Source organism: Neoarius graeffei, chromosome 8 (genome assembly GCF_027579695.1).
Source record: "Neoarius graeffei isolate fNeoGra1 chromosome 8, fNeoGra1.pri, whole genome shotgun sequence".
Taxonomy (NCBI): domain Eukaryota; kingdom Metazoa; phylum Chordata; class Actinopteri; order Siluriformes; family Ariidae; genus Neoarius; species Neoarius graeffei.
In genome coordinates, this window is record NC_083576.1 from 74,767,222 (window position 1) to 74,779,806 (window position 12,585).

General features: G+C 42.5%; 1 protein-coding gene across 3 annotated transcripts in view; it reads left to right on the forward strand.

Moving 5' to 3' along the window:
* The window catches only part of ano10b (anoctamin 10b), a 60,477-nt gene that overhangs the window by 37,240 nt on the left and 10,652 nt on the right, over window positions 1-12,585 (forward strand). For 2 of the 3 annotated variants that reach the window (XM_060928245.1, XM_060928246.1), the window contains exons 9-13: window positions 1,013-1,087; window positions 1,178-1,342; window positions 5,164-5,355; window positions 5,620-5,757; window positions 11,854-11,970. In XM_060928245.1, coding sequence (XP_060784228.1) covers window positions 1,013-1,087; window positions 1,178-1,342; window positions 5,164-5,355; window positions 5,620-5,757; window positions 11,854-11,970 — 687 coding nt within the window. Of the gene's footprint in view, window positions 1-1,012; window positions 1,088-1,177; window positions 1,343-5,163; window positions 5,356-5,619; window positions 5,758-11,853; window positions 11,971-12,131; window positions 12,194-12,585 lie in introns of all 3 variants that reach the window. The other variant, XM_060928247.1, reaches the window with a different exon arrangement.

Consider the following 12,585-nt stretch of genomic DNA (forward strand, 5'->3'; position numbering starts at 1 on the left):
TCAGGGGTTGACACAGGGAGAGATTGCATTAAGTCTTTTAATAAGGGATAATTTCAAAATTAGTCCGCGGCACCTCCGCGATCACGGAATAACGGTTTTGTTTTCTCGAGATCCTGAATTAATTATGTCGTTATCTCGGGATAACAAGGTGAATAAAAAAAGATTATATGAAGGGCCTCTCGCGGCTTCCGTAAATATACACTCAAACAAAACAGCAGTAAAGGAGGAGAGGGGCGACAGCCTGAGGAAAGCCCCCACAGGAGCGCACAGCATTTGCAACATGGGCTACCCAACTCAGTACAAGAACAAAGCACTTACAGTGTGTGCAGTAGGCTTCGTGCGCATTGTTCTGCACCTCTCGGAGGAAGGGGTAGGTGCCCTGTAAATCTTTGGAAAAGGTACATTTTCTTTTCGGCATAATAGCTGCGGCATTACTGCTGCTAGCTGCTAGACAAAGAACATTCGCGCCAGTTAATGTTTATTTTATTGTTGCATGGCAACACGTTCTGTTGTCTGGAATAATGTGGCTAAATAAACACCCATGCCACAGGGCCAGGGGGCAGTAACCAGGAAAGTTTGCGATTCCTGTCAATTCATCAAAATAGTAAATGCAGACATTTCTCCACTAACGATTCCCACGCTGCTCAGTCGCAAACTTCGCGAGTGGCGAAAACCGGGACATATCCGTGTCCCGACAGACTTTTGTCGGGACTCGGGACACACAACCCCAAATCGGGACTGTCCCGGTAAAACCGGGACGTGTGGTCACCCTATTGTAAACTCATGTTATCACAGCAGATGTACTGTAGGTAACAGGAGAATCTAAGGTTATCAAAATACTGTACATCAGTTTATGAGCCAAATTCGCACTTTTATTAAGCAGGTATTATCGCAGAAGATATTCTGTTCTAAAAGTCCCAGGTGGATTTTGCTGATAAATGCAAAGCCCGAAGGACATTACAGAGATATCCAGAGTTAAGTGAAGTCATTTCTCATTGTCTCTTTCTTCCAGTTCACCTTTTTCAACAACTTTGCTGTGCTGTTCCACATTGCCATCTTCAAACAGGACCTGCTTCTCCTACACAAGGTGCACTTTTTAAATACATGCATTATTAATATGCATTTTCACTCTTCATTTACTCTGTGTGCATCTCTGTTCCTTTTCTTGTGTGTGCAGAGGCTGTCATCGCTGCTGATCTTGACTCAGCTGGTGAACCAGTTCACGGAGGTGGTGGTGCCGTATGTAGTAGATCGTTTCTACAGCTCTTCACAGAAGGAGCTGAAGGAGGACGACCCAGCTGCTGATCACATGCAGGCCGAAGGCAGTCTGCCCCCGTTTCCTGTGAGTTCTCTTTCTCCAACTATAAAACCGTGCATTAGAAACGTACATAGGCATGACGAGTACATACTTCCCAACCGGCTTTTTTTTCTTCCATGTGTATCAGCATTTTATTAGAGCTGTTTTATTTTAAAAATGGTTTTTGTTTGGTGGAGAGAAAAACATGAATTTATCTGTAGTGTTTGACATAGATATTTTATATAGTTATCAATGTTTTATATAAACAAACAAATCTAATTGTTTGTTTAATGCCAATTTTTGGTGAACAGAATTTAGTGTGTACTCTATTTGTCTCCAAATTTATTCAACACTAATTCCCACTCATAATACCAGCTAGTGGCCTAGTGGTTAGCGTGTCCGCCTCTCGATCGCGAGTTCTACTCATGGTCGGGTCATACCAAAGACCATCATAAAAATGGTACCAAGTCAAGTTTATTAGTATAGCGCTTTTAACAATAAACATTGTCGCAAAGCAGCTTTACAGAATTTGAACGACTTAAAATATGAGCTAATTTTATCCCTAATCTATCCCCAATAATCAAGCCTGTGGCGACGGTGGCAAGGAAAAACTCCCTCAGACGACATGAGGAAGAAACCTCGAGAGGAACCAGACTCAAAAGGGAACCCATCCTCATTTGGGCAACAACAGACAACATGACTATAACATTAAAAGTCCTAACATAAAGTCAGCTTTGTTGATGCTATAAACCCCCCGCCGATGGAAACCCGAGTGCAAAACTGTTCACGATAACTGCAGTCCTAAAATCAGCAAATCAACTGCAGTCCCCAGCCACAAAAGCACCACTGCAAGAGTCCAGAGCGTCCTCCAGGCGCGACCCCCAACTGTCCACATGTGGCCGCCTTCCACAGGAGCGATGCGATGAGACTCCAACCAGACACAGGGCACCAGGATGGATCAGGCAGGTCCGAGGAGCAGAAGAGGTCAGCGTCTCGATCCCAGGACTGACATGTAACTCAGAGGGACAGATTTGGGGGGGTGGGGAGAGAGAAAAAAAACCCCACAGGTTGTTAGGTATGCCCAATGTCAAGTGAATAAGTAGGAACAGTATACATATTGCACTGAGTACAAGCAGGGACTCCGGCAACTAACTAAGGGAGAGCCAGAAGGCAACGCAGGCATGAGGGAGCCCTGGGACATAAAGCAGCAGCCACTACACCGTCAACAAACTCGAGTGAGCAAGCGAGTGGGAGACTGACAGCATCCATACATCCCAATACCAACTGCCGTCTGGCAAAGCACACTGCAATACAGATGCGAGTGGGGAGTCAAACTCTCAGGGTTACCAGAGGACTAGCCCCCCACTGTAACCCTAGCTATGTAATAAGCAAAAGGCCGAGGGCTCTGGAAACTGAGATCGGTGCTGCCCTATGCGCCACATGGCGTGGGAAGGACTTTGATTTGATTTGAATTCCCGCTCATCGGCTGAGTCTTCTCTGTTGCACGACTTATTCTTGAAGGGTGTAGACCAACATGTGCTACCTCCAAAACTTGTGAAGCTGTTGCATCTTATAAAACTGTTGTTCATGCAACATTATAGTATACTTGAAGTGTAGCATGATGGTGCAGTGGGTAACATTGCTGCCTCACAGTTTTAGTCAAGTCAAGTTTATTTGTATAGCGCTTTTAACAATAGACATTGTTGCAAAGCAGCTTTACATAAATTTAAAGGCTTTAAACATGAGCTAATTTTATCCCTAATCTATCCCCAATGATCAAGCCTGTGGCGACGGTGGCAAGGAAAAACTCCCTCAGACATGAGGAAGAAACCTCGAGAGGAACCAGACTCAAAAGGGAACCCATCCTCATTTTGGTGATAACAGATAACGTGATTTATAAATTATTTGCTTCTATAACAGTGTCCTATAGAGTCACAAAGTATAACTGTGAAACCAGGAAATTCATTATAGTTTTAACATGAAGGCTGTTTTGTTGAAGTTATAAACTGTGCATTGATGGAAACTTGAGTGCAAAACTGTTCATGACAACTGCAGTCCTAAAGTTAGCAAGTCAGCTGTAGTCCTCAGACATATAAATGCATTACTGTAAGTGTCCAGAGCCTCGTCCAAATGTGACTTTCGATTATCCACATGGGGCCCTGATTCAATCCTGAGCTCGGGGTACTGTCTGTGTAGAGTTTCACATTTTCTCCCCAAGTTCACATGGGTTTCGTCTGGGTTTTCCAGTTTCCTCATACTGTCCAAAAAACATGCACATGGGTAGAACTACCTATGCAAAATTTGACCACGTGTGTGTATGTTTCCAGCAACCTCTCTCTCGACACTGAGCTGAGCGTGCGGATCGGCAAAGCAGTAACAGCAATGGCCCATCTTGCAAAGAGAGTCTGGGATGACACCATGCTCACAACCAACACCAAAATGAGAGTGTATCAGGCCTGCGTGCTGAGCACTCTCCTCTATGGAAGCGAAGCATGGACCCTCTACTCCCGCCAAGAACGCAGACTGAACGCCTTCCACACATGCTATCTCAGAAGACTTCTGGGCATCACCTGGCAGGACCGTGTTACCAACACCGATGTCCTGGCCAAGGCAGGGATGCCCAGCATGTTTGCCATGCTGACCCAGAGACGCCTGCGCTGGCTAGGCCATGTCAGCTGCATGGACGACAGCCGCATCCCAAAGGACGTGCTGTATGGTGAGCTGACCACAGGCTCCAGACCCACAGGACGACCCGCACTACGCTACAAGGACGTGTGCAAGCGTGACCTGAGGGCAGGCGGCTTCAACCTCGCAGACCTGGAGACGGCGGCCTCAGACCGCGCCGGCTGGCGGTCCACCACCAAGGCTGTTGTTGGGGAAGCCGAGGAAAGGAGAGAGACCCGGTGGGGGAGAGGAGGCTCCAACGACAGCAGAGACTGCAGACGGGATCAACAGACATCTGACCAAGCAACTTCACCTGCAGCAACTGTAGCAGACCGTGCGGCTCACGCATCGGCCTATACAGTCATACTAGGCACTGCAACTCGACAACTGATGGATGACCCCTGGCGCAGATCACCACGATCTTTCGAGATCGAAGGAGCCAACGATAGTGTGCATGCTGCCCTAGGGTGAATCCCATCAGGATAGGTTCTGGGTTCACAGTGATCCTGATCAGGATACAGTGCTTACTGATGATGAAAGATGATGATGCACATGAGCTTACAGATACTCCTGATTAGCCTGGGCCTGCCCATCCTAAGTGTGACGCAACACGGGGGGCTGTTGCGAGCTTAGTCTGGCAAGGCAAGCTATCTCCAGCTCTTCCAAGCTCCCGAAAAATCGGGAGCCAATCAACTTTGAGCATCTCCAACGGCCCTGGGTAGAGGCGTGTTCAAGGCAGTGACGTAGTAGAACTGCGACTGGAAGCCATAGATTGTTTACAGAATCTATGCCGGAAGCACTTCATTCACTAGAAACATTACGAACATGGAGCAGCGGCAAGCCTTTGACACAGCGGTAGATGCTGTATTGAAAGCATTCAACGGGAAGTTCTCATTGAAAACGGAGCAAAGAGCAGCCCTGGAGGTATTTATCTTCTTCCTGTTACTCAAGCAGTTTCCGTCGCGTCACATACGTCAGAGGAAAGAGTGATGTGATTGGTTTAAGGTTCGTCACAGCCTTTTCTGTCTTCGACCAGTAGCAAACTGAGGCATTTCAGGGAGGCGGGTCAACCACGCGCTTTGGGAAACGGTTGGGCTTAATATCTATGCCAGACCAAATGCTCGCAGAGCTTTGAAGTTGCGTTAGCCAGACTAACTCCTGATTTGACTGGAGTGTGTGTGTGTTTTTGTATGTGTTTGCAGGGTCTGTTTCTGGAGTACATTGAGCTGCTGGTGCAGTTTGGTTATCTGAGTCTCTTCTCATGTGTGTATCCACTCACGGCCGTGCTTCTGCTAATTAACAATATCACAGAGATACGCGGTGATGCGTTTAAGATCTGCTGCCTCTTCCGAAAGCCTTTCTCTCGACCCGAGGCCAGCATAGGCGTTTGGCAGGTGATGCACGCACACATTCATACCCGCAAAAAACTTTACACTGATGACTGTGGCAAAAAAAAAAAAGTCTGGAAGATTTAGAAAGTAATGTCTTGTAGCATCTGACATAAAAACTATACAGCAAACTCTGAACATTTTTTCCCTAAACACTTGTTTAGTGGATGTGTCGCCTTCTAATAGCTGAGCTACCACTTCCTTTTTTTTGTGTGTGGATTTTGGTGTCTTTTTGTTTATTCTGTGTATGCGTGTGTGTATACTCCTTAGACAGCATTTGAGGTGTTGGCGTTTTTCTCGGTCATGTCAAACTGCTGGCTGCTGTTTTTAGCTCCACGACTAAAAATGTTCACTCAGGACACCGGACTAAACCCGAGCACTGTGCTGATCTTCATCATCATGGTGGAGGTTAGATATGCCCACACACACACACACACACACACACACACAAAAGGGTTGTCAAATCTTATTAAAGGATTGTGTTTTCATTTTATTTACTTAACAGAGGGAACAATAGCAGAGGCAGTGCAAACCTTATGCATTCACATTGCATAAACCATAGAAGACCAATTCTATGAGGAGGCAATAGCATCGTTTTAGCATAAATTTTATTATCATTCAAATGATTTTTTTATGCCATTTTGATTGGCTGAGCAAAATGCAAATAACTGCCTCCAAATAATGGTCTGCTCATGACTTCGCACTTTTGTTAACATGGCAGTCAAACCAAAGTCCCTCTCATGCCAGAATCAGGTCTTCCCAGGCAGTCTCCCGTCCCAGTACTAATCAACTCTTTAAAGGAGATACGCGGAACCTTTATTTTTAAATAAATTTATGAGTGGATACTATCTCCATCCTTGACTTTTGTATGTTGCATAAATGGGAACAAAAATATATCTTTTTGAGAGTTAAAATTGACCGCAAAGTTGGCATTCGAGCTGCGCCGCTGAGCCAGCCAGCCCTGAGCGCGTGACGTCACAGCGGTAACCGGTTTTAAGGCCAAGGCCTTTGACAGCTATAGACCAAAGTCGTATAAATAAAAATTTATGGTGAAAGTAAGAAATCCCGTTACCGACTTGCTCAACTAAGACTGATTTGACTTCATTGATTGTGGGTTGACTCTCATTAAAACAGGATAGGTGTTATAACTTATGCAACATACATGTACATGCATGCATTTTCACTGATAAAACGTAAAAGGCTAATTAAATAATCAGATGAACTGAGACAATCACATTCTGAAGCAAATTAAATAATCTTATACCGGTAACTTAAACACACAATACAAGTTACGTGTATTAATCTAAATGCAGGTAAACAACGAGTTTTTTTTTTTTTTTAATCCAAATGCGAGTCGGAGATTACCCGTCTGTGTTCTCGCTTCTTGAAGGCCGATCTTGTGGCTGATTGTTTTTGAAACAAACAATCTGACTTTCAGTTCTCCGTTCATTCACTTCTTCCACGTAAGGGTGAGATGGCAGCAATATCCAGTTTAGAAATAAGACGGCTGCTCCACTCATTCACTTTTCTTCATACTGTGCATTCCGCCATTACTGCTCGGCTCAGGCAATTACTAAAACCTGTGATGGAACAGGATGTCACCGGTTTTAGCAACAACTGCGGGGAGGTCACTGCCCGAGCGATATGTCCCATCCCGGGTTTTAGCAACAACCCTCGGCTCACCCGGGAGGACTGGTGCAACTGAACTTGCTTTCCTTTTTAAAAATAAATAAATAAAATAAATACTTTCCTTTTCTTAGTTTTCTTTTCCTTTAATTGTTGGTACTGCACCCTCTTTCAATACGGGCTTATAGCCAACGCTCCTCAACAGATCAGAGGTCTCGTATGAGTCTTCAGTAAAATATGCAGAACAGAGGAGAGACCACTTTGTAGGCATCCAATGTGCCCATGAACTTCTTGCAAAATGCATCCAAATCTTTGCAGTTGGAACATTCTTGGGCCATGAATGCAACATAAATCCACCTTCTGTCATGTTGCTGCACCGACCAAAAACATGTCTACGTGGCATGGCGATAAATTAGCTCAAAATGGAGGATCGGAGTTGCAGTCAGCTCTGTGTTTTAGTATAGTGGAAATGGCGATGAGACCGATAGACTTCCTGCTGTGACGTTACGGACGTCAAGGTCATTCACTCAGACCGCTACCTATTTGAATCACTTTAATCGTAAAAATTACTATATTAGATTTATTGTTAACGCTTAAAACTATTCCTGTGCCATTCTTGAGGTCTTAACGCATTTATAAACGAAAGTGAGGCCATGGCTCTGTGTATATGCTTTAAGTACTCAAGTAAATATACTTCGTTACTGTCCACCTCTGTACCTGTGTAATACTGGTAATACTACCTGTGCAATACTTACACGTACAATACCATCTGCGTAGAAACACTTATGTTAACTGTATATATGCAAAGCCGTTAATTTTATCTTCGATTTGTAGTTTATTTCTTTTTATATATACCTTTTTTTGTATACTTGGTACTTTTTGCACTACTCCTTCATTGCCTTATCTTCTTTCTTTCCACATTTTGCTGCTGTAACAATGTAAATTTCCCCTTGTGGGATAATAAAAGGTGATCTTATCTTAAAATATTCAAACACGCCTAAATGTACATGCAATTTCTTTAACTATATACACAACAGAATTACTTTAATTAGGCCAATATACATAATTATTCTATTAAAGCCCCCTTAGATGAGCTTTAATGCTCTTGGGGCAAACTCTGACCCCAAATATGATTAAATAAAAAAAAAAAAAAAATGTATGTGTGTGTGTGTGTGTGTGTGTGTGTATATATATATATATACACACACACACACACACACACACACACACACACACACATATATATATATATATATATATATATATATATATATATATATATATATATATATATGTATGTGTGTGTGTGTATATATGTGTGTGTGTGTATATATGTGTGTGTGTGTATATATGTGTGTGTGTGTGTGTATAGGGGGCACGGTGGTGTACTGGTTAGCGCTGTCGCCTCACAGCAAGAAGGTCCAGGTTTGAGCCCCGTGGCCGGCAAGGGCCTTTCTGTGTGGCATTTGCATGTTCTCCCCATGTCCTAGTGGGTTTCCTCTGGGTGCTCCGGTTTCCCCCACAGTCCAAAGACATGCAGGTTAGGTTAACTGGTGACTCTAAATTGACCGTAGGTGTGAATGTGAGTGTGAATGGTTGTCTGTGTCTATGTGTCAGCCCTGTGATGACCTGGCGACTTGTCCAGGGTGTACCCCGCCTTTCGCCCGTAGTCAGCTGGGATAGGCTCCAGCTTGCCTGCAACCCTGTAGAACAGGATAAAGCGGCTAGAGATAATGAGATGAGATATATATATAAAATATTTTCTATCCACATTCACTGGATATGAGCGATCGTGTGCTCTGATTGGCTACTCTACTACGAGGCTATCAGCTCATATACTGTGAGTAGAGAAAAAACAAAACAGTGGAGCGTGTTGCTGGACCAACCGAGGATGAAATAAAAACTCGAAAACAAACCCCCCAAAATTGTTAAAGTATTCAAAAGAAACAGAAATGGCTAAAATAAAGTTTCAGATTATTTGCCATTCTTGTGAGTTAAATTGAAACCTCCCCCCCCCAAAAAAAAAGCTACCATAACATTTCTGTCAAAGCTGGGTGTGTGCTGTATTCACTACTACGATCACAGTAGTAAGATAAACTTATCAAACATCGCATATCTTCTCATCTGTTTCGTACACAGTACTAAGTAACTGCTTGGTACAAGATAACACACTTGGTGATGCCTTATTGGATATGATCGTGACCAAAACCAACCAGTAATAACTGAAACCTGAAAGCTTTCCTCCGAACACTATCCAGGAAGTGAAAGAAGTTGCCCTCAAAAACTTATAGACTTGACATAGACAAAACCACCTGTCCTTGTGATAAACCATGGAAATAAAAACCTTCCCAGCTGAGTCACGCACACTACACTTCTGTACACACTCCACATACACCTGTTCACGCTCCTCTATTAAAGAATAGAACCTGGAGGCTGGGTGACCCTCTTATAGTCAGGGTTAGTTTTACAAAAAAGTGAACCCTGGAGGCAAATCGTGTTAATTTTTGGTATACAACTGTTTTAGGGGTATTCAAGGGTGCTGAATCCAAATCCGCTGTATACCAGGCTCAAAAATGTCCCATAATGCCTCAAACCTGAAAAATCCAAGATGGCCACCGCAACCAGTTCAAAACCTCATAATCACTTATCTTTTTGACTAAACAAGGTATAAAATTGAATCTGACATCATTTTTTTATGTTTTCATACATGAGGAACCCAATGCTGTCATCAGATTTAAGATTAAATTAGAGGAAAATGCTTATCTCATTGGCTAGTAGCCATTTTCAAACTAGAAAGCTTCATATCGTCAACTTTTTCTAGCATTTTGACTGCCTTTTTAAGATGTACAGAAAATAAGGTTCTATGCCTATGTCAACACTAATATTACCAAAATTAACCTTGCACAGTCTTCATTTACCCAAAAAAATAAGTTTGTTTATACCTTTTTCCATTCTTGAGTTATCAGCTGTAGAACATAGGTTGGCGTCACAGGTTTTTGACCAAATAACTGGCTTTATGTGAAAGGCTACATTTCTCTTTGTTGATATTTTTGTTGTAATGTCAAGCGACATTTGGGTGTGGTGATTATTGGTATACACCACTTTTAAAGGTATTGAAGGGTGCTGAATTTAATTTCACTGTATGCCAGAGTCACTAATTTCCCATTAGGCCTCAAAAGGAAGAAATCCAAGATGGCCACCGTCACCAGACAAAAAGCCATTTATGTGCATGCCTCTTTGATTAAACATGGTGAACTCAGAGATATATGATGTATTTATATGTTTTCATACATAGAGAATTCATTGCTATGATTACATTTAAGATTAGAAACCATGTAAACCTTCTGTGCATTAATAAATAGAGTAAAAAGGAGCAAGAGACAGATTAATATTATGGTGAAGAATTTACTCAATATACTATATGTTATCTTAAGCCTATTTCTAGTCATCCTCCTCCTCCTCTTCAGTGTTTTGGCAGGAGCTTAGCTTGTGGCAGCTGCATGATTCCATGCACTGCATGCCGCTTCTCCTTCAGCTACATCTTTGGCTCAGGCACCCCTTGAGGCAAGCACAAGTCGTTATGTTTTTGCATGCTTTAGGAATAGGTGGGAGAGATAGAAGACGTGGAACTAAAGTCCCATTCAATTCCACCCATCCCATTTCAGTCACTGGTGGGAGAACAGGATGGGGCCTGTGGGCCTGACTCCATATGCTGGCTTGATAATGTGCATGCATAATGTGGAATCGCGCTGCATCTGAAGTAGGTGGCAAAGACTCCTGAGACCGACCACTGCAAAACAATTTCACCCTTGCTTTGTCAAGGGTATGAACTTCAGGAACCCCATATATCCTACAGATGAATGTCTCAGTCAATCTGATTATATTGTCTGTTAAAGGTCCTTTTCCAAGGCCAAGAAGATCCTTATGATGATCAAGGAACACTTTCCAGGCTGTTTTCTTGCTGTGACCACTAAACTGAGATACACTATCACACCCTGTGACAGCATGGAAAGCCAGTAATGCATGTAATTGGTCCGCGGATAGCAACTTATGAATTTCATGCACTGGAAAATACTTTGGCGCTTTGGACGTACCAGCCTTCATATAAAGATATGTACAAGTCATTTTGTCAAAGTGTGCTAGAAGTAGAAGAAGCACATCTGTATCTCGTGCTGACACAACTATTGTTTTCACCTTTGTATGTATGCAATGAAGAATAAGTCTTGTATCAGCTTCCTCATGTTCAGCTTGTAAAGAAGAGATTTCAAAACTCGGATTGGATGACATAGCAGTGGTTGCCTCGGCAAACCCCCCTGACACCACAATTACAGGTTCATCTTTTGGGCTGTGTTGGATGACATGGTTTGAGAGGATATGAGTTGGTTTGATGACATGGTTTGCGAGTAATATTAGTGTTGACATAGGCATAGAACCTTATTTTCTGTACATCTTAAAAAGGCAGTCAAAATGCTAGAAAAAGTTGACAATATGAAGCTTTCTAGTTTGAAAATGGCTACTAGCCAATGAGATAAGCATTTTCCTCTAATTTAATCTTAAATCTGATGACAGCATTGGGTTCCTCATGTATGAAAACATAAATGATGTCAGATTCAATTTTATACCTTGTTTAGTCAAAAAGATAAGTGATTATGAGGTTTTGACCTGGTTGCGGCGGCCATCTTGGATTTTTCAGGTTTGAGGCATTATGGGACATTTTTGAGCCTGGTATACAGCGGATTTGGATTCAGCACCCTTGAATACCCCCAAAACAGTTGTATACCAAAAATTAACACGATTTGCCTCCAGGACCTTAAATAAGCACTTTTTTTTAGAAATCCTGCCTAGACTATTAATAGTGGTGTGTTTTTGTTTCTGCAGCACATTCTGATTGTGGTGAAAATGATTCTGGCCTTTGTTATTCCTGATGAACCAGACTGGGTCCAAATCAAGAGGCAACAGATTGAATATCACACCATGATGGCCTTCAAAGAACAGGTAACGTGTGGCATTCCACATTTTCCTCAGTCTATAATCTAAAATCTATAGCCAACAGCAGTCCTGTGGTCAGAAACAGATTCTGATTAAGGGCCCAGTCCCACAACACCAGTATCTATAACTACAACTATGACTATTCCTCTGCCTCAATTTAATTCCAGTCTGGAGCAGAAACACCACAACTATAATCCCCGCTATATCATCACTTGGTCCTGCCACTCAGGTAAATAAACGCATGCAACTTAGGAACAGTCATGGAAGTTTTTTCCAAGTAGTGGCACGTTATTCCGGGTCATACTGTACAGCATGGACTTCAAAACAACCCATGTACACACTTTGGTGGTTGACAAAATACAGATAGGTCACGGACTACGGAAATATAATTAAAAAAAGATACAAAATACAGAGTGGTTATGGATTTTAATACGGATGCTAATAATTTACGGATTGGTCACGGACGTTTCAGTATATTACTGATTCGTTACGGATTTCATGCGGATGATGCATCATAAAGTCTAAAACAATTTAAATGTTTGGACTGCCAAAGTTTATAATTAAAATATCTTGCCTGCATTTATATGTTTACTTTATTAATTTTCTATTGATATTTCAGGG